Source organism: Pinus tabuliformis, chromosome 1_1 (genome assembly GCF_031772625.1).
Source record: "Pinus tabuliformis cultivar Carrire ecotype Pingquan chromosome 1_1, CPIR1, whole genome shotgun sequence".
In the NCBI taxonomy this organism is placed as follows: Eukaryota; Viridiplantae; Streptophyta; class Pinopsida; order Pinales; family Pinaceae; genus Pinus; species Pinus tabuliformis.
This window is the reverse complement of record NC_142297.1, coordinates 147,309,930-147,333,449: the sequence shown is the minus strand read 5'-3', so window position 1 is coordinate 147,333,449 and position 23,520 is coordinate 147,309,930. Positions and strand designations below refer to the sequence as shown.

Sequence of the window (23,520 nt, the reverse complement as noted above, 5' to 3'; positions counted from 1 at the left end):
CCGGCCCTGGAAAGTGCTCTGATACCACTTGTTATGCTCTTAACCTGCAAAATGATACCCAATACAGAATATGCGAAGAAAAGATACCCAGAACACATAATAGCAATGATTTTATTATTCAGAGAGTAATGTTCACTTGTCTCTTCGAGGGGGCAACCTCCAATAGAGCAGAGCTCGACTACAAAATAAGACACAATGCTCCTCGCAGGGAGTCTCTATCCTTTATATATGACTCATACATGCAATACCACGGGCCAATACCGTGGGTTTTATTAATACCATCTATCTAATACTACAGCCCATTTGCAACTAAATGTGGTCCCGTCATTAATTGCGGGTTAACCACTTACAAATATTAATATGGGCTTTATTGACTCTTGACTATGACGTGATCCCATGACATAAATAAGGGGGTTAGGGTGGGACCCTAACAATGGTTGTGTGAGATGTCAATCATGTGAGCCGACTAACCTATGGTTTAAATGAACAAGATTTTTTTATTTTTATTTTTAACTATATTCTTATAATTTTTCTGATTTATTATAAATTTCTTTTATAATTAATTGTAGTTTATAATTAATTGTGATTTATAATTAATTATTTGTAATTTTTAATAAATTGTAATTTATGATTAATTGCATTTTTCTAATATATTATAAAGTTCTTTATAATTAATTGTAATTTTTAATTAATTAATTAATTGCTTCAAGATATTGTTTATATTTGTTTTAGTGTTATTTATAATTGATTATTTTTATTTTCTAATTTATAGTTAATTGTAATTTTATAAAGTTATTTTATAATTAAAGATCTTTATAATTAATTGTAATTTTCAAGTAATTGTAATTTTATTTTATTTATTTATTGGATATATTATAAAGTATTATTAATTGCTTGAATACATTATTCATATTGGTTTTAAGTATAAGTGAATTGTTTATGCAATAAATTTATAATTAATTGTGATTTATAATTAATTATTTGTAATTTTTAATAAATTGTAATTTATGATTAATTGCATTTTTCTAATATATTATAAAGTTCTTTATAATTAATTGTAATTTTTAATTAATTAATTAATTGCTTGAATATATTGTTTATATTTGTTTTAGTGTTATTTATAATGATTATTTTTAATTTTTAATTTATTGTAATTTTTAATTAATTGTAATTTTATAAAGTTATTTTATAATTAAAGATCTTTATAATTAATTGTAATTTTATTTTATTTTATTTATTTATTTATTGGATATATTATAAAGTATTATTAATTGCTTAAATACATTATTTATATTGATTTTAAGTATAAGTGACTTGTTTAGGTAATAAATTTATAATTAATTATTGTAATTTATAATTTATTGTAATTTTTAACAAATTGTAATTTATGATTAATTGCATTTTTCTAATATATTATAAAGTTCTTTTATAATTAAAGTTTCTTATAATTAATTGTAATTTTTAATTAATTAATTAATTGCTTGAATATATTGTTTATATTTGATTTAGTGTTATTTATAATTGATTATTTATAATTTTTAATTTATTGTAATTTTTAATTAATTGTAATTTTATAAAGTTATTTTATAATTAAAGATCTTTATAATTAATTGTAATTTTATTTTATTTTATTTATTTATTTATTGGATACATTATAAAGTATTATTAATTGCTTGAATACATTATTTATATTGGTTTTAAGTATAAGTGAATTGTTTATGCAATAAATTTATTTTATTTAATTCTTCCAAGTTTTTAGTTACTTAGGACATTAGTGTATTATTAATGTTGAGATTCTTAGGCTTATATGATTGTTAATACAATAAAAGTTTTATATGGTTAGGGGAGGAGTCGATTAGATCTAAGCAAAGAAGTTAAGAAGAAAGGAGGGGGCATTTCAATCCATGGGGGTGAGGAGTGAGGTCCAATTCTTACTAATTTCTAGGCCTCCATCCCTGTTGAGGTTATGTGGGTGTTTTATGATCTCAAGAGCTTCTCGGACTTTACGTTTGAAATGGTGCTTTTCATTTGCAATGACTTTTGTGTTTTCAAGGCATATATGGTGGTTTGTTTTACCTACATGTTCTGCCAAGGCTGAGGAATGGGTTCTTTCCAATCGGATATCTGCACTATGCTCTTTAAGCCTGATACTCTCCGAGAAGCTCTTGAGATCATAAAACACCCACATAACCTCAACAGGGATGGAGACCTAGAAATTAGTAAGAATTGGACCTCACTCCTCACCCCCATGGATTGAAATGCCCCCTCCCTTCTTCTTACCTTCTTTGCTTTAGATCTAATCGACTCCTCCCCTAACCATATAAAACTTTTATTGTATTAACAATCATATAAGCCTAAGAATCTCAACATTAATAATACACTAATGTCCTAAGTAACTAAAAACTTGGAAGAATTAAATAAAATAAATTTATTGCATAAACAATTCACTTATACTTAAAACCAATATAAATAATGTATTCAAGCAATTAATAATACTTTATAATGTATCCAATAAATAAATAAATAAAATAAAATAAAATTACAATTAATTATAAAGATCTTTAATTATAAAATAACTTTATAAAATTACAATTAATTAAAAATTACAATAAATTCAAATTTATAAATAATCAATTATAAATAACACTAAATCAAATATAAACAATATATTCAAGCAATTAATTAATTAATTAAAAATTACAATTAATTATAAAGAACTTTATAATATATTAGAAAAATGCAATTAATCATAAATTACAATTTGTTAAAAATTACAATAAAATATAAATTACAATAATTAATTATAAATCGCAATTAATTATAAATTTACTACATAAACAATTCACTTATACTTCTTTTTTTTGTAAGCTGAGGCGGTACTCTTTTTTCCATTACCAAAAATTAAAAACAGTACATAGATGTGCAGGTCTCAACCCGCCCTGAAGGGAAACCGGGTCTCTTGACCATCTGAAGTTTTTAAAAGCCAGCCAAAAAAAGTATATTATCAGTCTGTCTACCCAAGCTAAATACACCTCTATTCTACCTCTATTCAAACTGTATTTTCTCTGCAAAAATAACATCTAACAATACAAAAATCAAAATGGAGATTTTTATAAAACCCTCCTTGCAACGACACCTTCTTCTACTGGTTCATTGTGCCAGGCTCTGGCTCCTTCTCTAGCTTGACTCCCAATCCGCCCGCTTGAAGCATCTGCTGAATCTCATCCATTTTCCTGTTCTGCATGAGTAGGGTGACCTGAATATTCTTCAGTTCTTTTTTCAGGGTGGGGATTCCTTGGGATAGTTCGGCCATTTCCATGGCCACCTGCTCCATTGCTTTGGCCAGTAACCGTTTCATTCCATAGTAAACATGTAGAGATTGTTTGTAAATGGACATTCTCCCCTTCGTATGCCCCGGATCCGGGAGTAGCCTCTCCCAATCTTCCATCTCGGGATCTGAAGGCTCCTGCAGGGCTTCCTCCTCTAAGTGATCAATTATCCTTCTGATATTCGGGTTAGTATCGTGGTGATAGGCCTCCTCTGCTTCCTGTAGCTTCTTTCTCATATCCTTCTTACCTCTTTTCCTGCCTCTCGCCTCACTAGCTTCTCCCTCGTCTGATCCCCTTCTTCCGCCCCTACTCCCTCGTCCGTCTCGTCCTCCAGTCCCTCCTCTTCCTCTTTGGTTTCCCCGTCCTCGCATTACTCTGCTCCCTGCTCTTCTACCATACTCCTCTCCTTCTCCTTCTTCCTGATCATCTTCCTCATCTTCTCGGCTTCTCGTCCTAGTCTGGTTCCCCTCCGTCTTACTTTCCTTTCCAGCCGTCGCACGTCCTGGCCCTTCTTCTATAATGTAATTCCGAATATCAAATTCTTCCTCCGACTCGTCCGGGATTGTTAGAAAGACCTTCTGTGGAGCTTCCTCTCCTATACTTTTTCCTTTCTCTTCTGTAGCTACCGCCTTACTTCTCGTCCACCTTCCTGCTCTCCTTTCTTGGTTCTCTGCCATTTTCCTTTCCCTCTTTTGTTTTCTCCTACTGTCCTTCGTCTGTTGCAAATTCCCAATTCTCCACCTCACTTGGCTTTGGCTCGCTCCTAATTTCTCTCTTTGTGTCGTCCTATTGCATGCTGCTCCTTTATTACCCCTGCTTTGCCACCTTTTCTTCTTAAAGCATCGTTGCTGCCTATTCTCCTCATCAATTTTCTTTTCATTAGTTCTTCCAGCTGTCCTCTTTTCCCTATCATGAGGGCTAACGATCTCTGTCTCTCTGACAGTTCCACCTCCCCTTCTCGGTACCTTTCCCACCTCTCTCCTAGGGGTGCTCACCTTTCCCATGGTTTGATTGATCCCGGCCTTTATGACTTGATCATCGTATGCTTGTTCCTGCATACGCTCTGTCCGAGCATTGATTAACCTGTCTTTTCTCCTCCTTCCCATAACCGAGAGGCGTCTAATTGTTACTTTCCTGTGCGATCGCTTCATTATAGTCCTGATTTAGTATATTATTTAACTCGATCCAGCTTGGGTCATCCTTTAATGATGTCCAGCTGCCATCCACTGTCCTGTTCGATCCTCCACTTCCCCAATTGGCCAATAGATCTGCTGCGCGGTTCCCCGTTCTCAATACGTGGTTAATTATTGTGTATTCGATCCTACTCAGCAGCCCCTCAATATCCTGGATTATCCCTGCTGTCCTCTAGTTGTTTGTTACCTGATCCCATCTTCTACCATCCCTTAATTTCCTTAACATTTCTATCGTAATTTGGGAATCTCCTTCGATTTCAAGGTTCATGTAACCATTTCTAACTGCTATCCGGAGACCTTGATGCACCACCCATAACTCCGCTTCGTTATTCGTCATTTCCCCTCCCCATTCGGCAAACACCCACCTTGTATTGCCTCTGCTATCTCTGAAGATGCCTCCCAGACCTGCTTGTCCCGGGTTACCCTTTGAGGCCCCGTCGAAGTTTAATTTAATCCGTTGATCCCCAGGAAGTCTAAAATAGTTGGGGCTCTGCATGCCAATTCTGTTCCTCCTCTCTGTATTGGGGTAGACCATCTTAAATTCCATGCTTAGTTTTGAGACTATTCTCTGCTCTTCCGGATTCAACTTCCAATATTCTTCCTCCCATACTTCTGACAAAACAGTTTCTTTAATTGACCTGCATATTTCATCCCAAATTCTCGATTCTTGACAGCTTTTATCCTTAAAGACTCTTCGATTTCGCTCTTTCCAAATCGACCATATTACGAAACCTACCGCCAAGTTCCATATTCTTCTTACAACTTTGCTTTGGAAATTCCCCTTTCCCCATTGTATCAGAGTATTCCTGATGCTGTTTGGATCCCTTTTTGTCATACCAAAGAGCACCCTAATTTCCTCCCACAAGCTCTGAGCATATGAACATTTGTTCAGTAAGTGCTCCTGAGTTTCTATTTCCTTGCTACAGAGACTGCATCTTGAGGGTCCAATCATTCCTCTTTTCTGAATATTATCCCATGTCAGGATCCTTCCTCTGCTCACCAACCATGCAAAAAGTGTTATTTTTGGCCACCATTTTCCTTCCCAAATCTTTTTCCACTCCATTGATCCCTCCTCTCTTTCCTCTTTCGTTGCCCAGTAGTATACTTCTTTCACCGTGAAAATGCCTTTCATCGCTTTACCCCATCTAAGAATATCCTTACCCACTCTGATTTTGATTTTTCTCGATTCTATTTCTTTGGTATACAGTTGCTCTGCCTCCTGATTTATATTCTCATCCCATTCTTCTGGCCTTCTCCAAGCTCTCCAAATGTCATTTAATTCTTCTCTTTTCCAGTAGTCCCTCACATATTCCAATCCTGCCCTTTTCGCTTTTTCTTGAACTTCATGAAGAATTTGGATTCTTTCCAGTTTGTCACGCTGTTGCCATCCTTCCTCCCAAAATCTTGCTGAGCTTCCCTCTCGGATTTCCCAGAAAGCAAGGTTCTTAACTATATCCCTATTTCTGATTGCTAGTTCCCAAATTTGCGATCCTCTTGGGGTTTCCTCTACTCTTAAACGCCCTTCAGTTGTATCAGGCATGTCATATTTTTGATTCCATATTTTTTTCCACACATCGTTTCCCCCCTGGACCCATCTCCACCATAGCTTCGCCCCTAGAACCTTATTCAAAATTTCCGGATCTCTCACTCCCAGGCCTCCTTCCTCTTTCCTCTTGATTACATTCTTCCATGAGACCAGAGTCCATTTCCTCTATTGCTTGGGACCCCCCCATAAAAATTTCCCCAAAATCTCCCTCATTTTGGAGAAAACTCCTTTGGGGGCGACCATAATAGACAAGGGGTATATAGGTATAGATAATAAGACCGATTTTAATAGGACAATTCTGCTTGCGATATTCATCGATCTGAAAGACCAACTGGCTAATCTTTTCTTGATTTTTTCCAACATACTCTGCCAATTTTTCATCCGATTAGGATTTATATCCAGTTGGATACCCAAATATTTAGTAGGTAACTCTCCCTGTCTAAAACCTAGTATCCTGGTTAAATGAGCTTTAATAGAATCTGGCGAATTAAATATGAATGTACAGGATTTATCTTTGTTTATCTCCATGCCTGATGCCCTCATAAAGACATCTAAGACCCTCTTGAAATTTCTCACCTCCTTGAGCGACGCTTCTCCAAAGAGCATCACATCATCAACAAACTGTTGATGTGTGATGGTCATATTGTTCCCCCACAGCCTGATTCCTTTGATTTTATTTTCTCTTACTTCCTTTTTGAGTTTTCTACTTAAGCCTTCCACAGCCAAGATGAATAAAAACGGGGAAATTGGGTCCCCCTGCCTAATTCCCCTGGTAGCATTAAACGTACCCGTAGGTATACCATTGACCAAAATTGAGAAATTTGGGGTAGAGATCATGCTGAATATCCATTCAATCCACCTGTTCTCAAAACCATAAGCTCCCAGAATCGCTCTGAGGTAGTCCCAGTTCAGTCGATCATAGGCCTTAGATAAATCCAGCTTCATTAGCATCCCTTTCTATTTTTTCATCTTTAGGGAATGAATCACCTCCTGAGATACCACTATACCATCCAAAATTTGCCGGCCCTCCACAAAGCCAGTCTGCTCAGGAGCAATTATGTTGGGTAGGAGAGGTTTCAACCTTTTCGCTATCAGAGTGGATATAATCTTATAGATGACATTGCACAGGGCTATAGGTCTAAAGCCCTGTGGCTCCTCCGAACTGTTACTTTTGGGGATCAGGGTCAGAAAAGTCGAATTAATTTCAGGCCATATTCGCTGTTTCATTCTTTATTCTTCAACTGCCTCCAATATCTCCTTTCCTATAAAATGCCAACTAGCCTGGAAGAATTCCACTGTATACCCATCCGGTCCTGGTGCCTTGTTCCTGCTCATATTCATCACTACCTCTTTTAACTCTTCCATGGTTACTGCCCGCATTAACGCTTTGTTTTGCTCCTCTGTTACTAATCTTGGTATCTCCTTGCATATATTGTCTATTGCTTCTCCTCTATCCCTCTGGTTTTCTGTAAGGATCCCTTTATAGTAATCAACTAGAGTCTTTTCTATCTCCTCCTGTTCTATTACTCTTTCTCCTTCTGCATTTTTGATAGAAAAAATCCTATTCCTCTGTCTGTTTTGGACCATAGCTTGATGAAAGAATTTTGTATTCCTTTCTCCTTCCCTTAACCATTTTATCCTTGATTTTTGTCTCCACAGTATCTCCTCCTGTTTCCTTCTCTCTTCCAACTGGCTTATTATTCTTCCTTCCTTCATACTCTTCTCTTCATCCCTTCCCTCCAGGATTATTTTTTGCTGGATTTCTTCCATTTCTCCTTCTAATTTCTGTTTTGCTTCCATAATGTTCCCAAATTCTTCCCTATTCCATTCTTTTATTCTCTTTTTAATCTCTTTGAGCTTCAATTGTATGGTATGCATTTTCCCCTTGCCTCTGATAGTACTCTGATTCCACCATTCTTCCAACTTCTTTATGAATTGGGGGTCTCTAAGCCAGAAAGATTCGAACCTGAAGGGCTTCTTCCCCTTAACCTTCTTCATATCAATATCTAATCTTATAGGCAAGTGGTCTGAACCAAGGCTAGGAAGGATTTTTGCTTCAATAAACACATCGCGATTCAAAATTTGCTCTGATAGCAGGAACCTATCCAGTCTAGATGCGATTTGATTCTGTCCTCCTCTTCTATTATTCCATGTGTGGATTCCATTAGTTGTAGGGATATCTACTAACCTCTGGTCCCTAATCAGGTCGTTGAACTCCTCCATGTTCTGATCCTCTTTCCTTATTCCTCCTCTCTTTTCTCCTAGATCCCGGATCATATTGAAATCCCCTCCTATTATCTAAGGAGTTTCCGGGACTAGGCTTCTCATGGTTTGAATATTCTTCAGAAATTCTTTCCGTTCTCTATATATATGAGGCCCATACACTCCTGAGATAAGGATTCTTTCCCCCATCCCCACTAATCTAAATAGACTTGATAGGATTCTAGGAAGACTAAACCAGTTTTCAAAAATTACCTCTTCCGGGTTCCACAAAATAGCCAAACCCCCGGCTGTTGCTACTGCATCCAGGGCCATGACCTCGTATCCTAATTTCAATTTCTTTATAATTTCTGCCAGCTGCTGCCATTCCATTTTCGTTTCTTGAATTATCATGATGCTTGGTTTATCTTTCTTCACCCTTTCTTTCAAATATCTTTGTTTCCCTTTACTATTTAGTCCCCTAATATTCCAACTTGTAACAATCATTTGAAACTTTTAGAAGTTTGTTGAAATACCTCTGACAGAGGTATCACCCTCCCTGAATTTACTAGAATCTCTCCCACTGCTTAGATCGATTCACTTATCGTTCGTCTCCCTTTTTTTCTTCCACCCTTGCCATTACCATCCCCTTCTAAGCTTTGGGATTCCTGGTTTCCTGCTTGATCTGATCTATTCTCTATGGATCCTCCCTTCTTTTCCTTGTATCTTTGAAAAGTTTCTTTATACAGCTGTTTCTCTTTTTCCGGAATGAATCTTTCGTCCAATTTTTTCCATTCATTGAGTAATTTCTTCATTATCTTCTCTTCCTCTGTGCCCGTTTCTTTTATATTATCCGGACCTGTCATTGATTGTTCAGCCATATTCTCCTATCTTCCTCCCGCTTCCCCTTCTGTTTCTTTACTTGGGCTCATGCTTTTTCTTTTTCCTTCCTTTATGATTTCCATTGGAGTTATCTCGTTTACCTCTTCTTCCTGTTTTTCTCCCTCGTTCACCTCTTCCTCCTCCTGTAGGATCTTGAACTTATTTTGACTTCCAATTGGTAAGTTTATTTCTTTTGATTGTGTTTTTGTTGCCCCCAGATTTGGCTTCCTCCTCCTCTGTACCTCCCTGAATTCATTTTCTTCACTTCCGGATCCTTCTCCTTTCCTTAGCTCCTCCCTATTAGTCTTCTCTGACTCCACTGTTCGATTTTGTGGGCACTCCCTTGCTAGATGCCCATATTCATGGCATCTCCTGCATCTGAAAGGTATATGCTCGTAATCTATGGGCTGTTGCCATATTTCGTCATGATATTCAACCTCAATGGACTCCGGTAAAGGGTCTGCAATGTTCATGTATACGCAGATTCTTGCATAAGAAGTGTATTTTCCTCTTTTTGTCGACTCTGCCACCTTCACAAAACTACTGATCGAATTTCCGATCCCTTCCAGTATCTCTGGATCCCAAAATTCTATCGGTAACCCAAACAATCTGACCCATATCGGGGCTTCCATTATTTTCTCCTCATCAGGGTTGTATCTGTCTTCCCAGTATCGTATAAACAGTCCCGCATTGTTCATGAAGTGTGGTCCCTCCTCAAAAACTCTTTCCTTATCCTCGAGATTTGCAAAATTGACTGTAAAGAATCCCTTGGCCCCCAGTTTGAGGTCTATATGCCCTCTTGGCCTCCATCTCTACTGAATCCATCTCGTGAGGTCCTTTTCAGATGGCCAGTATCCTATAAACTTACAAATTAAAGCGTGATCTCTCATGTAACAGCGATAATTCTCGAGTTTATCGCTTGGGATCACATACCTTGGCTTCTTCTGTGCCCTAGGCAGACATCTGTTTATCATCTTTGCTTGCCATTTGTTTCCCAGGACTGGTGTCTCCCTACTTATTTCCCGCGCCCTCCCTTGCCCACCTTCATTCCCTGTATTTCCTAATATCACATTCCTATAGGAGGGGATCTCTCCCCTCCCCTGCCTTTCTCCCATTACTTCTCTCAGTCCGTCTCCCCCTGCTATTCTTCTTCTTTCTTTCCTTAAAGCTCCTCTCCTACCCGGCCGCGATCTCTGCGGTCGCCTAGTCTCCTTCTTCTATCGTGGTCTGCTACTGCTCCGCTGAATTCCTGCTCCTTTGAAACCCTACCTTCTGCCCTCGATCGAATCCGCTCCAGCTCTCGAAACCCTCATCCTCTCCTCCCCCGAAATCCGTCCCATAAACAATTCACTTATACTTAAAACCAATATAAATAATGTATTTAAGCAATTAATAATACTTTATAATATATCCAATAAATAAAATAAAATAAAATTACAATTACTTGTAAGTTACAATTAATTATCGGCCTGGAGTATGCCGTAAAACTGCTTCTGCTTGGCTAAGAGCTCGTCTTCCTCGGACGTAAGGAAACAGGTTAACGGCCCAAGACCCAGAGGCATCTGGCAGGAGTGAGAGCCTGCTCCCGATTACGGACCACCAGCAGGGTTATGCCAGGTGGCGTGGTTTTCCTATTTAACAGTGATGAGTCAAACCCAGCATTCGCGGATAGCAGCCAGAGATGGCTGTCCTCACTGTTGGTTTGACACCTGAGTTGATAGGTTTTACCACCTTCGGAAAAAAAAAAGTTACAATTAATTATAAAGATCTTTAATTATAAAATAACTTTATAAAATTACAATTAATTATAAATTACAATAAATTAAAAATTAAAAATAATCATTATAAATAACACTAAAACAAATATAAACAATATATTCAAGCAATTAATTAATTAATTAAAAATTACAATTAATTATAAAGAACTTTAATTATAAAACAACTTTATAATATATTAGAAAAATGCAATTAATCATAAATTACAATTTATTAAAAATTACAAATAATTAATTATAAATCACAATTAATTATAAATTTATTGCATAAACAATTCACTTATACTTAAAACCAATATGAATAATGTATTCAAGCAATTAATAATACTTTATAATATATCCAATAAATAAATAAAATAAAATTACAATTAATTATAAAGATCTTTAATTATAAAATAACTTTATAAAATTACAATTAACTATAAATTACAATAAATTAGAAAATAAAAATAATCAATTATAAATAACACTAAAACAAATATAAACAATATATTCAAGCAATTAATTAAAAATTACAATTAATTATAAAGAACTTTATAATATATTAGAAAAATGCAATAAATCATAAATTACAATAAATTAAAAATTACAAATAATTAATTATAAATCACAATTCGTTATAAACTACAATTAATTATAAAAGAAATTTATAATAAATCAGAAAAATTATAAGAATATAGTGAAAAAAAATAAAATAAAATAAAAAAATCTTGTTCATTTAAACCATAGGTTAGTCGGCTCACACGATTGACATCTCACACAACCATAACCATATTTATCACTACTGTCTCTCTTCTTTGTAAATCAAGTCCTGATGATGAGTCTTGATCTAGACTCGAAACATCAACAAAGCAAAAATGAAAACTGTGGAATATCCGAATTCAGATTCCAAAAAACCACACCACAGAAATCTACAATCCATTAAAATATGACTTGTTGTTCCTCCTTGTCAATTCAGATGCGTTTTGATTAATTGTCCTGATTTCTGTGTTGTTGGTTTGTTAATTAACCAGAGCTCAGACTGTAGTTAACATTCTATCTAGTTTTAAGATGAGAATATCACATATGATTACAGGAAATTTATGATAATAAAATACTCCACACACACAGTTTATCAAATCAATTATTTCTGGTTATTCTTCTTTCGTACGATGGCAGACCCCCACAATGTGGGTCTGGTTTGGCTTTTATGCCTTTCCAGGATTTCCACATGGTTGAGAAATTGTCTTTTAGTTACTGAACAATTTCTTGAAACAAATTTCTAATATTTAACTAATCCTAATCTAATTGTTCTTTTAATTTCAAATTACAGTGGCTGTGTCAGCCCAAATTTAACTTAAAACAAAATGAAATAAAGTTCAAAAATTTCTTCTTCTGTTCAGCAGAAGAAGTCAATTCCAGTTGTCGCCTTTCAGTTGGATGCTCTTGCATCAATTACTATATGTATTATGCATTTTAATGAAATTTGGTGATAGGCAGGGTTGGAATTTTGACATAGCGTCAATTCATTGAGAATAAAATGATATCTAACAAGGTCACATAGCTAGTGTTTCCTACCACTTACTTTAATCACTAAAATTTGAAAAACTAACTCCCACATTTGAAAAGAGCTACAAAAAATAGTTTAAATATAGTTAAATTAAAGTATAAAACAATAAAAACACAATTGTACCTAAACAAAACAAAACAAAATGGTATTCTAAAACTAACTATTTAAGTTTTTTTTTAAATATAATAGAAATGATGAGAATATGTGATTATTTCCCATGGGGCTTTGGATTGACTGTGAATGGATGCACTGTTAAGGCACTCCTTGCGATAGGTCAATGGTTCAAATCTCCCGTGGGTGCTTACCTACCAACAAAAAAAAAAAAAAATGTGATTATTATACAAGTAATCTGATAATTTATCTTCTAAAAAAAAGTTATACAAAAATATATTATATTACACTAATAAATAACATATACAAAACACATAAACCTATAAAGTCGTGAAAAATATTTTGAAGTTAAATCTAAATAAACTTATAATTTTTTGAATTAGGCTTTGTACGTTAGGCTTTATTACAGAGATATTATGTTTGGAGAAGTTAAATCTGAATGAAACCCCACCCAAAGAACTAGTTTGGCCGATCACCTACTAGAATTCAATTATTCAAGTTGCTCCAAGTGATTGTCCCTTGAAGTTGTTACCTGCCACGAATTACACCTCATTAAATGTAACCTAGATGGTGAAGTACAATTTCATTAAAACCTGAATGGATTTGGTTAGGCGAATAAGTACGAACTTGGAACATAATTTAACCAAGTAAAAGATAAGTAAAAATGTGGAACATAACTTAACCAAGTAAAAGATAAGCAAAAATGTGGAACATAATTTAACCAAGTAAAGGATATGGATAATACATCAATAAACCATGTATTAATTTACAGATTAATTTTTGTAAGGAGAGTTAGTATCTACGTGTACCAAGAATGAGATGATGGTAATAAAATAATAAAAAAATAATAAAAATTGTTTAGAAACACCGATAGCGTCCAAAATGATAAACTCACATAAATAAAATATCAAAATAATCCTACCATCCTTCATGAATGTTGGAGTCGGGTGTAATCGCTCACACCGACAAAGTAGAAGCATACAATGGTGACTCAATAAGACGAGAGCCGAGGTAACCAATCATGGTTTAAAAAATTAGATTTAAAATAATCCCAAAAATAAATTATTTTTTAAATTTAAGGTAAACATTATACATGCACTTTTAATTTTTTTGGTCAAATAAAAAAAATCGAGAAGTTATGTCCTATCATGCGGCAGGAATAATAATGATGTTTAAGGTTTATATTTTAAACAGGTATGGTCTAAACATGAAGTTTTGGAGATTTTGCTAAATCTGGTGAAATGTTAATGTTTTTGTTTTTGTTTTTGTTTTTTTTTTTTTTTAAATGGGTTTTTGATTGCATTTATGGGTTTAGCTATGTGATTCATTTCACTAGTTTCAATCCCACTTCTTCACCCCTGTGAGCATCACCCGATGCAATGAGTGCTAAGTGAACTATTCAAAAATCATGAGAAATTAGTCAGTTACGACTACCTCTCATGGAAATGGTCATACGTGAATGACTTACTTAACGCAGTTGAATCCCAAAATGATATCTAATATAATGCACTACGTAAACCCCCATACTTAAATTCAAAAAGAGTGAAGGGATCTCTAATTGAATGGTTTATGAGGCACAATACTTGCTAAGGTTTTGCAAATGGGGTAGCAAGCTAAGTGGGCTTGATTGTGGGGAAAACTCCATAGTTAAGCGCGCTTGAGCCAGAGGAGATTTGGGATGGGTGACCTCCCAGGAAGTCCTGGTTACCGGGTGCAAGCCCCGGAAGTGATGATTGATGCTATGTGATTCATTTCACTAGTTTCAATCCCACTTCTTCACCCCTGTGAGCATCACCTCATGCAATGAGTGCTAAGTGAACTATTCAAAAATCATGAGAAATTAGTCAGTTACGACTACCTCTCATGGAAATGGTCATACGTGAATGACTTACTTAACGCAGTTGAATCCCAAAATGATATCTAATATAATGCACTACGTAAACCCCCATACTTAAATTCAAAAAGAGTGAAGGGATCTCTAATTGAATGGTCCATGAGGCACAATACTTGCTAAGGTTTTGCAAATGGGGTAGCAAGCTAAGTGGGCTTAATTGTGGGGAAAACTCCACAGTTAAGCGCGCTTGAGCCAGAGGAGATCTGGGATGGGTGACCTCCCGGGGAAGTCATGGTTACCGGGTGCAAGCCCCGGAAGTGATGATTGATGCTATGTGATTCATTTCACTAGTTTCAATCCCACTTCTTCACCCCTGTGAGCATCACCCGATGCAATGAGTGCTAAGTGAGCTATTCAAAAATCATGAGAAATTAATGAGTGCTAAGTGAACTATTAAAAAATCATGAGAAATTAGTCAGTTACGACTACCTCTCATGGAAATGGTCATACGTGAATGACTTACTTAACGCAGTTGAATCCCAAAATGATATCTAATTTTAAAAATTCTTCGAACATTTAAATTGTGGAGAGTTTATAAAACAAATTGGTAATTCCAAAAAATCTTAACCTAAACAAATTAGGTGAAAAAAGTATACCAGAAACTTTCCAAAATGTACCCCAAATAAACTATGGCTTTTCAAAATAAGAAAGTAAAATTGTGTGTCCTTTTTATAAGGCGTTGTCCTTCAACACGGTGACCTGGCAAGTAACTTTTGAGACTTCCAAGAAATAGTAACAACTCGTGGCTTTTGGACCCATGTTCAATCCCCAATTTCCATGCAATAATGGCAACTTGTGGCTTTTCGACCCATGTTCAAACCCCATTATTCTTCTGGGACATTAGAAATATGGAGCAATATCACTCTCAACTTGGCCAAAAAACAAGATTTTAGCTTTACGATATCCATTGCACAATTCCCACTTTGGGTTCTTTTGACATCGCCTCTCCTGCATCAATTGCCTCCCACCTTACATAACATTGTTTGTTCGTTCTTTAAGCAGTGGAATGATGGCCAACTTCTGTTGTAGCTACCCCACTGGTCAGATACTATCAAGAGTGTTGTGATGTAGAATTTTGTACTGACATGGAATGCTCATTGTAGCAGGTAGAAAGGAAAATATAGCTACATGAATTTCAATAATATGTTTTCATTGATTGATGGAAATAGAAAGCACAACTAATTGCAGAGTGGTAAAAGAAAAAAAAAAATTAATTGAAATTGTTTTAATTAAAAATCATATGTATATGAAGGCTTTATACTTTTTAAATCGTACAGTTTAATTTCAAAATTTTAAGAATGTAACAAGTTGATTATGTTAATTGATTAGTTTTTGTTTATATGTAAAAGAAAATAATAAAGAAATGGACAAATAATATTATATTTAAATAAATATGATTATTGTAGGGAGAAACTTGTTACATTTCAATATTGGAAGAGTTGTTATTAGATTGAGATTCATACAAATTGGCTCCATTTTTTATCAAAATATTAGAGTTTTAATATATTATGGTAATTTTTAAATAATAGATTTTTAATATATTATAAAACTTATTTTAGTTTTGGGCCTGGAGTATGCCCTAAAACTGCTTCTGGTTGGCTAAGTGCTCATCTTCTTCGGACGTAAGGAAACAGGTTAATGGCCCAAGACCCAGAGGCATCTGGCAGGAGTGAAAGCCTGCTCCCTTATGGACCACCAGCGGGTTATTCCAGGTGGCGTGGGTTTCCTTGATAACAGTGATGCGTCAACCAACATTCGCGAGAGATGGTTTCCTCACTGTTGGTTTGGCAACTGAGTTTGATAGGTTTTTCCACCTTTTGAAAAAAAAAAAAAAAACTTATTTTAGTTTAATGGGTAAATAGTTTTTTATTTCAAAATGTAAAATATTATACAAAGATATTTTCTGTTTAATTTTCCTTTTTTCTAATAATAAAGAGTTATATTTTTCATAAATTTTATAATTTTTTTTATAAAAATTGAAAAATGTTATACCTAATTTTAAAATTACTCCATTGATTTTATAATTTAATAATAAAATTAAATTAAAATTGTTTGAGAATTTAAACTTAAACTTTATAAATCACAAAACTCCATCTCAATAGGTCCATGTTGTCACCATAAATGAAGGATAATAATGCAACTACATGTTATACCTCCACAAGGGTTGGGAAAACGCATTTTGGTACGTGTTGTCGTGATAAATGGGGAATTGCAATGCAAATACATGTTACAACTCCCCAAGGGTTAGGAAAATGCATTTTTGTTTTCCGAATAAAGTTGGGAAGACATCCATTGTCTAGATGAAGGATATTTTAGTGTCCTGCCACACATTGCCTCCTATTACAATATTGGTGGCCAACGGGAGGTTAAAAGTGAAATAATATTATATAGATTTTACTTATTTTTTTCAAACTTAGTTATTAAGCTAATCAAATTATGTATGACATATATTTAGTTTAAGTGATTTTTTTATTATATTATAAGGAAGAATCATGGTTCATACATTCTAGAGTGTTTGGTTTAATGAAAGAGAAGAGGAGTTTGTATATTAGCATAGATTTATTTTAACCCTGGATCTAACAGGTGCAACCTCATTTTAGATTGCAAAAAAACAATGTATAATTTTTGATTGTTTAAATTGTATTTTGAATGTTATAGAGATCACATGAAACAATGTGTACTTTTTTATTGTTTAAATTGTATTTTTGAATGTTACAGAGATAACAACACAAATTAAACTTTTTTTTGTTATTAATATATTTTTTAATATACATTAATATTAATTCATATTAAAATATTTTATTCATAACACATATTAGATATTTTGTTCTATACAACATTAAAATATTTTCTTTTTCTTTTAACATTTTTTTTCTATATACAAATATATATGAAGTTAATATAGGTGTTAAAATATTTTTGAAAAGTATTAGATTTAAACATCTTGCTCTCTCTCTCTCACACACACATATATTCTAATTACTTTACATGAAATTATATTAGGTCATATGGACAACTAATTAAATATGCAGGACATAATTTTTTTATTATTATAAACATTACTTTTAGATTTAGAGAATATTTTGTTTTTATTTTAAGACTAATAGACATAATTAAACATACTTACACATTGTCTTCACACTAGATTGTATAATTAGTCTATAAACTCAAAAACTTCATTAAGTTATGAATATAGATTTAAAAAAAACAATATAAATACAAATTCAAAGTTTAAAACAATAGAAATATAATTTAAATTTATTTAAATTTTGAATTTATTCAATATTCTAAAAAATCAAATTTGTTAATATATATATATATATATATATATATATAAAATTTAACCTAATTTAATTCAAATATTTAACAAAAAAAAATTAAATTATATAAAATTTTGTTTATTTTCACCTATATAAAAGAATATGCCATTGTTATAAATTTTAATTATATATTTATATTACACACCAATTTGTAATCAATAATTTGTAACATAAAAACTTTATACCTATTTTATATCATATACAATGTATAATATGTGTAAGAAATAATTTTGGGATGAATACTATATTTCCTCACTGATATGCAATCCAGCTCAGGGAGGACATGGCTGGGAGTTTGTCTCTTTCAAACAATTGAGTTTCATTAGTTTTCATTTCCTAGGAATGGCTGTCTCAGCCAATGTTAATGTTTGCTTACATATTTCTTTTTACTTTTTAGTTTTATTTAAAATTTGTTTTTAATTTACAAAGCAAGAAAAGACAGTTATTCAGAAACCATTTAATGTAACCACATAATGTAACTACTGGCAGTTTTGCTAACTGTCCAGTGTTCTCTACAAAACGAAAGGAGAAAACAACTAATGTAATATTTTTGCCATCATAGAATTGAATGAAGAGAAAGCACAGAAACATTTTCTGAAGACAAACATCTGAATCCATTCATGTTACAGCTCTAGAATTTTTCCACAGAATACTGTTAAATTATTTTCTTTTCCATAAGCAAAGTAAATACACACAGGTGAATAGTAAGCACCAAAGCGAGGAGAGCTCCGGACAAGCAGCAACACAAACAAAGTAAATATACGAAGGAACGAGAAAGCCATTATCCACAGAGACAAGCTTCAGGTACAAAAAACGATTACATTCCCATTTTCCTTTGCAAAATTTAAACAATCGAATTTACAACATATATATATATATATATATATATATATATTTGTCAAAAGCCGAGCATCACAGTACATTGTTCAACGACCAATAAATAGAACAGAGTCAACCGAAACTACAAACCCCCGCGAGGTCATTGCAGGACCATTTAAATACATAAATAACTACAAACAACAGAGTCGCAAATACACAGTGGAGCCATAGGCACAGTGCCAAGAAACTGTAGAGCCAAGCCAAACTACCACCAAAGACTCATAAACCCTATGAACAGCAAACCCTCAACCAATCAAACAGGAAGACACCAAGGAGCGACCCTACCCGGTTCAGGCATAGGAGACATGGCGTGAAGACCACGAGCAAGCTTGTCGCTCACCTGCATTGGCCAACGAACAAGTCGTTAGCCACGAGAAACAAACCATAGTTACGTTAACAAAGTGCAACCAGAACAGAGGGTAGGGTTATGAGAACTTACCAAGGAAGAGTCGAGCCTGTGTAAGCCGACAGAGGAGCCACGGAGCCAAGGTCACAGCCACAGAGTTTCTCACTGCCACGAGGAGCAGAGGCTGTCAGCAACTGAGAAAAACAAAGTAAGAACAACCAGCATAGAAAGAGGGCTTACCTTTCAGAAGACTGTCGAGTGGAAGCCAAAAGTCGAGCGACTCCATAGCCGCAACCTGAGACAAGAACAAAACCAAACAAATAGTCAACCAGTGAAGCCAGCGCATGGAGGGGAGACATGTAAACCAAAGCTGCAACTGAAAACACAAATATAGCCGAGCAAAAGTTGACAACAGAGACCGATACCAAGGGTTTCACACCCAGGTCTCATAACCAAGCACAGAGCAGGGAGCATAGACATCATCTGCAGGTGGAAACCCTCACCGAATTGCAAGCCAGGAACAGTGAAAACGAAACCCCAACAAAGAGACAGAGCAAACCCCCATTTCGCAGAACCAGAGACCTCACCAGCAGCATAACGACACAACAAAGTGAAAAATTGCAAATGAAATGAACAGTCAGGGTTTCGGAGCCTAGAAGGAGCGGGAAGGAACAAAGCCCAAGACCAGGACACATGTCCTCATCTCAATAAACCAACAGTACAGCAGCATTTAAGTCAACCAACCACCACTTAATAAACAATCAATCAACAAATTTATCATTAATCTGAAAGTCTTAAGCTGGATCCATCACTCAAAGATATTTTGAAATCGATAAAAAAAAATTATAACAACTTTCAATAAATGAAAAATAATTAAGCTGCCAAAAGATTCTCTTAAATTTTTATGAGAACCATATCATTAAAGTAAATGTTCTTAAAAATTTTGATTATTAATTTCTAAATTGTTAGATTTAAATTTCAAAAAATAAAAATATTTTAATCGTTTTCAACTTCCCCGTGTCATCATTCCTTTCACCCATATGAATAATATAATATCAATTCACAATGAAATTAATTATAATATAGTTCGCTGTGACATCATTCCTTTCACCAATATGAATAATATAATATCAATTCACAATGAAATTAATTATAATATAACTCGTGATGAGATGCAAAATAGAGTACGAACTCACGCAGGCCCAGTATGAGGGTACATTGATTAATCAATAAGATAAGAGTGGAGGCCGCCAATCATAGCTTAAAAAATTAGATTTAAATAATCTAAAAAATATTTTTTTTAGTTTTAAATTTAATATTATATTTGTCATTTTAATTTTTTAGTTAAATAAAAAATGTAAAGTCAATATATTTACCACGGTTACGCATGGATAATAAATAAAATGTAAACCCAATAGATGTAGTTTAATAATTAGGTTTTTTAGTAGAGAAAGTTATGGAAATTCTAATTATATTTTGAAAAATTTGATAGGGATTTTTTTAAATCCAAGTAAAAATTGTCTAAATTCATAATTTTAAGTGATGGTGCTAAATCTATTTCCACTATCAAATATGAGTAAAACACTGCCTTTACAAGTTTTTTTGAATTTTTTTAGCCAAATTTTAACCACTTTTAACCATCTTGATGACAATTACTCTCCCTGAATGAACAACTCCAATTCAATAAGTTAAAAATCATTTTTCTTAATATATGTATTAAGCATTTTAATAAAATTTTATTAATATATGTATTATGTATTTTAATGAAATTTAATGATAAATTAAGTTGGAATTTCAAAACAGAATAACTTTTAGCAGTTTTGACACCTTATCGGAGTTGGAAACTTTTAAAAACAGATTTCTATCCTTTTGCAAAAATTTAAACTGTATTTAACTACAAATCAACTGGTTGTGATTAGCAATTTACCTGCCAAATTTCATTCCTGGTGATTGTTACTGTTACTGAAGCTCATCGACGTGCGACGTACTTGAAGAGGTGCAATTTGGCCGTCAAATTTCGACCCTTATTGCAGAGCATCGAACCGAAATCGAGTAAGCTGTGAACCGTACACATTGGAAGAACATTATTTCTTGGTGTTGAAGCCCATTTTAAGCAATTCGTACACTTTGTCACGTGAACAAAGTAAAAATTTAAAGATGGTTGGTCCCATGAAGTAGGTTTGATTGCTTCCGTGATTCGTACTGTGGTTTTACTTCGGACAGTAAGGACCATTGTATGTGACAGGCCAGGTCGGAAACTGTACCAATCCACGCTTGCCGGCCCACATTTAGACGGAATACAGACCATAAAAGAGTTGATTAGGTTTCTTGATTTTCATGTCAGAGTTTGGTGTGTAATGTCCCATCCAAATAGCTGTTCTGTTCTGTTAGCCCCGGTCTGAGTATGTGACTTTATTGTTTGGAGGAGAAAAGAAAGAGGAGAGATCAGAATGGTGAGAGGAAAAACCGAGATGAAGAGGATTGAGAACACCAGCAGGAGGCAAGTTATGTTTACTAAGCGTAGGAATGGTTTGCTGAAGAAAGCTTACGAGCTCTCGGTGCTCTGCGATGCGGAAATTGGACTTGTGGTTTTCTCTCCAAGAGGCAAGCTCCATGAATTCGCCAGTCCCAGGTATCTATGCTTTTGTATGTGCCCTAGAAATACGATAGGCTGTTATTTGTTTGATTGTCTGATCTTTTAATGGTCACAATAATATGTAAGGATTATTGAAGAGTTTTGGGCATTAGTATTCTACCTGTCGACTGTGCAATGGTCTAGTTATTTTAGATTTTTGATGACTTGTTGCCGCCCTCCTAAGAAAAGTATGGTAGTAGTGTTTAGTTACAACAGGTTGCTTTACGATACTGGTTTGTTCTTATTTGAGGATTTTGATGAATGTTGCTTTCCTCCGAAGAAAAGTTTGATAGTATTGTTTAGTTACAACAGGTTGCTTTATCATACTGGTGAGTGCTTATTTTAGATTTTTGATGATTGCTGTTTTCCTCCCCAGAAAAGTTTGATAGTAGTGTTTAGTTACAACATGTTGCTTTATGATATTGGCCGGGTTCTTATTAGGACTTAGGTTAGGTTGTTGATGGGGTTATAGGATTTTTTTGATTTTTAATTTTTATATGTAGTTTATTGAATCTCAAGTTTCAACTACATTTATTTATTATTCTGAGAAATAAAAGTAGATTTTGAGGAATGGAAGTAGATAACATTTACTTACTATTGGGAGAAATTAAATAAATAATAAATAAATATTACATAAGAAAACATGATTCGAAATAGACAACACTCACCTTCATGATGGGGATGGGGCTCAAGATGGCTAGCATTCATTGCAACTATTTTAAGTTCCATCTTTATCTTATGTTGTATGGTACCTGCTCTCATTAAATAATTTCAATGCGGGGCATAAAAATGTAATCGAGCAATATCAAATCAGTGTGTTGAAATCCTTTGAGAGCTGGTTCATGTTGTTGTAACTGTTATTGGCTAAACTTTTACATAAAAGATCCACCACCCCACCGCAATGCGTACACCGGATATATGACTAGTTCAAATCATATTATGAGGGTGGTTATGTTAGAAATTGTTCGTAGCAGGGAAGGAATTTCAAATCAAGAACATTGGTCAAATTTGATGATTTTCGTAACTCAAATATCTTTTTTGATTATTTTAAAAGGGAGTATTGATGTTTAAAAAAATATTGATTTTTGCAACTGTAGTACTCATTTTCATAATTTAAAAAAAATATTGATCGATAAGGAATTTTTTTTATTATATTAAATGAACAAATAAATCTATGACAAGCAATTTGAATTTATTTTATTATATTTAATGAACAACTAAATCTATGACCAGCAATTTGCCTATCAAATTTTATCCAAGGTATATGATTAAACTTGTATAAAAAAAAATCACCACAAAAATCAAATCAGATGTATATGTAGTTAAAAAATAACACCTCTCAGTGCACGAGAATCACTTCATCTTTCAAATCCCACGACAGGTACTGTACGTAGGTAAACTTGTAGTTTAAAGGGAAAAAATTAACACTTTTCATGGGATACAGGACACGTAGGATTCGAAATTAGTGGTGTTAGACATGCTGATCCCCTGGAACAAGATACGTTATATATTATTTTATTAAAATATATATATATATATATATTAAAAATTATATATTATCATATTTTTTTCATAAATTTTAATTAATGATACAAATTTATTGATTTCAAACATAGATTTTCATTTATAGCTATTAGCATGCATAGTACATACAAAATTCAAATAAATGTCAGTGGTACTGGTCACATAAATGATAAATCTATTAAATTTAAATCATGATTCATAATTCATAACTGAAAGACAACTTACAACTACAAGATAGTAAGATAAACACACTGACAATTGTAGTTTTCTCATTAAGTCATCAAATCAAAATGTGTTACATAGGTAGTCTTGGTGCAATGCCAATGGCAAATAGAAAT

The 23,520-nt window shown here is 33.9% G+C and overlaps 2 protein-coding genes across 3 annotated transcripts in view; one reads left to right on the top strand and one right to left on the bottom strand.

Moving 5' to 3' along the window:
- Window positions 1–9,154: 9,154 nt before the first annotated feature.
- LOC149212048 (uncharacterized) lies at window positions 9,155–9,847 on the bottom strand. The gene has a single exon (XM_089388546.1). The coding sequence runs from the start codon at window positions 9,845–9,847 to the stop codon at window positions 9,155–9,157; it is 693 nt and encodes a 230-aa protein (XP_089244672.1).
- Window positions 9,848–21,336: 11,489 nt separating this feature from the next.
- The window catches only part of LOC149212047 (MADS-box protein SOC1-like), a 200,054-nt gene continuing 197,870 nt past the window's right edge, over window positions 21,337–23,520 (top strand). The window contains exon 1 of one of the 2 annotated variants that reach the window (XM_089390535.1): window positions 21,337–21,655. In XM_089390535.1, the coding sequence (XP_089246661.1) occupies window positions 21,474–21,655 (182 nt within the window). In that variant the 5' untranslated portion in view covers window positions 21,337–21,473. The remainder of the gene's footprint in view (window positions 21,656–23,520) is intronic. The other variant, XM_089390534.1, reaches the window with a different exon arrangement.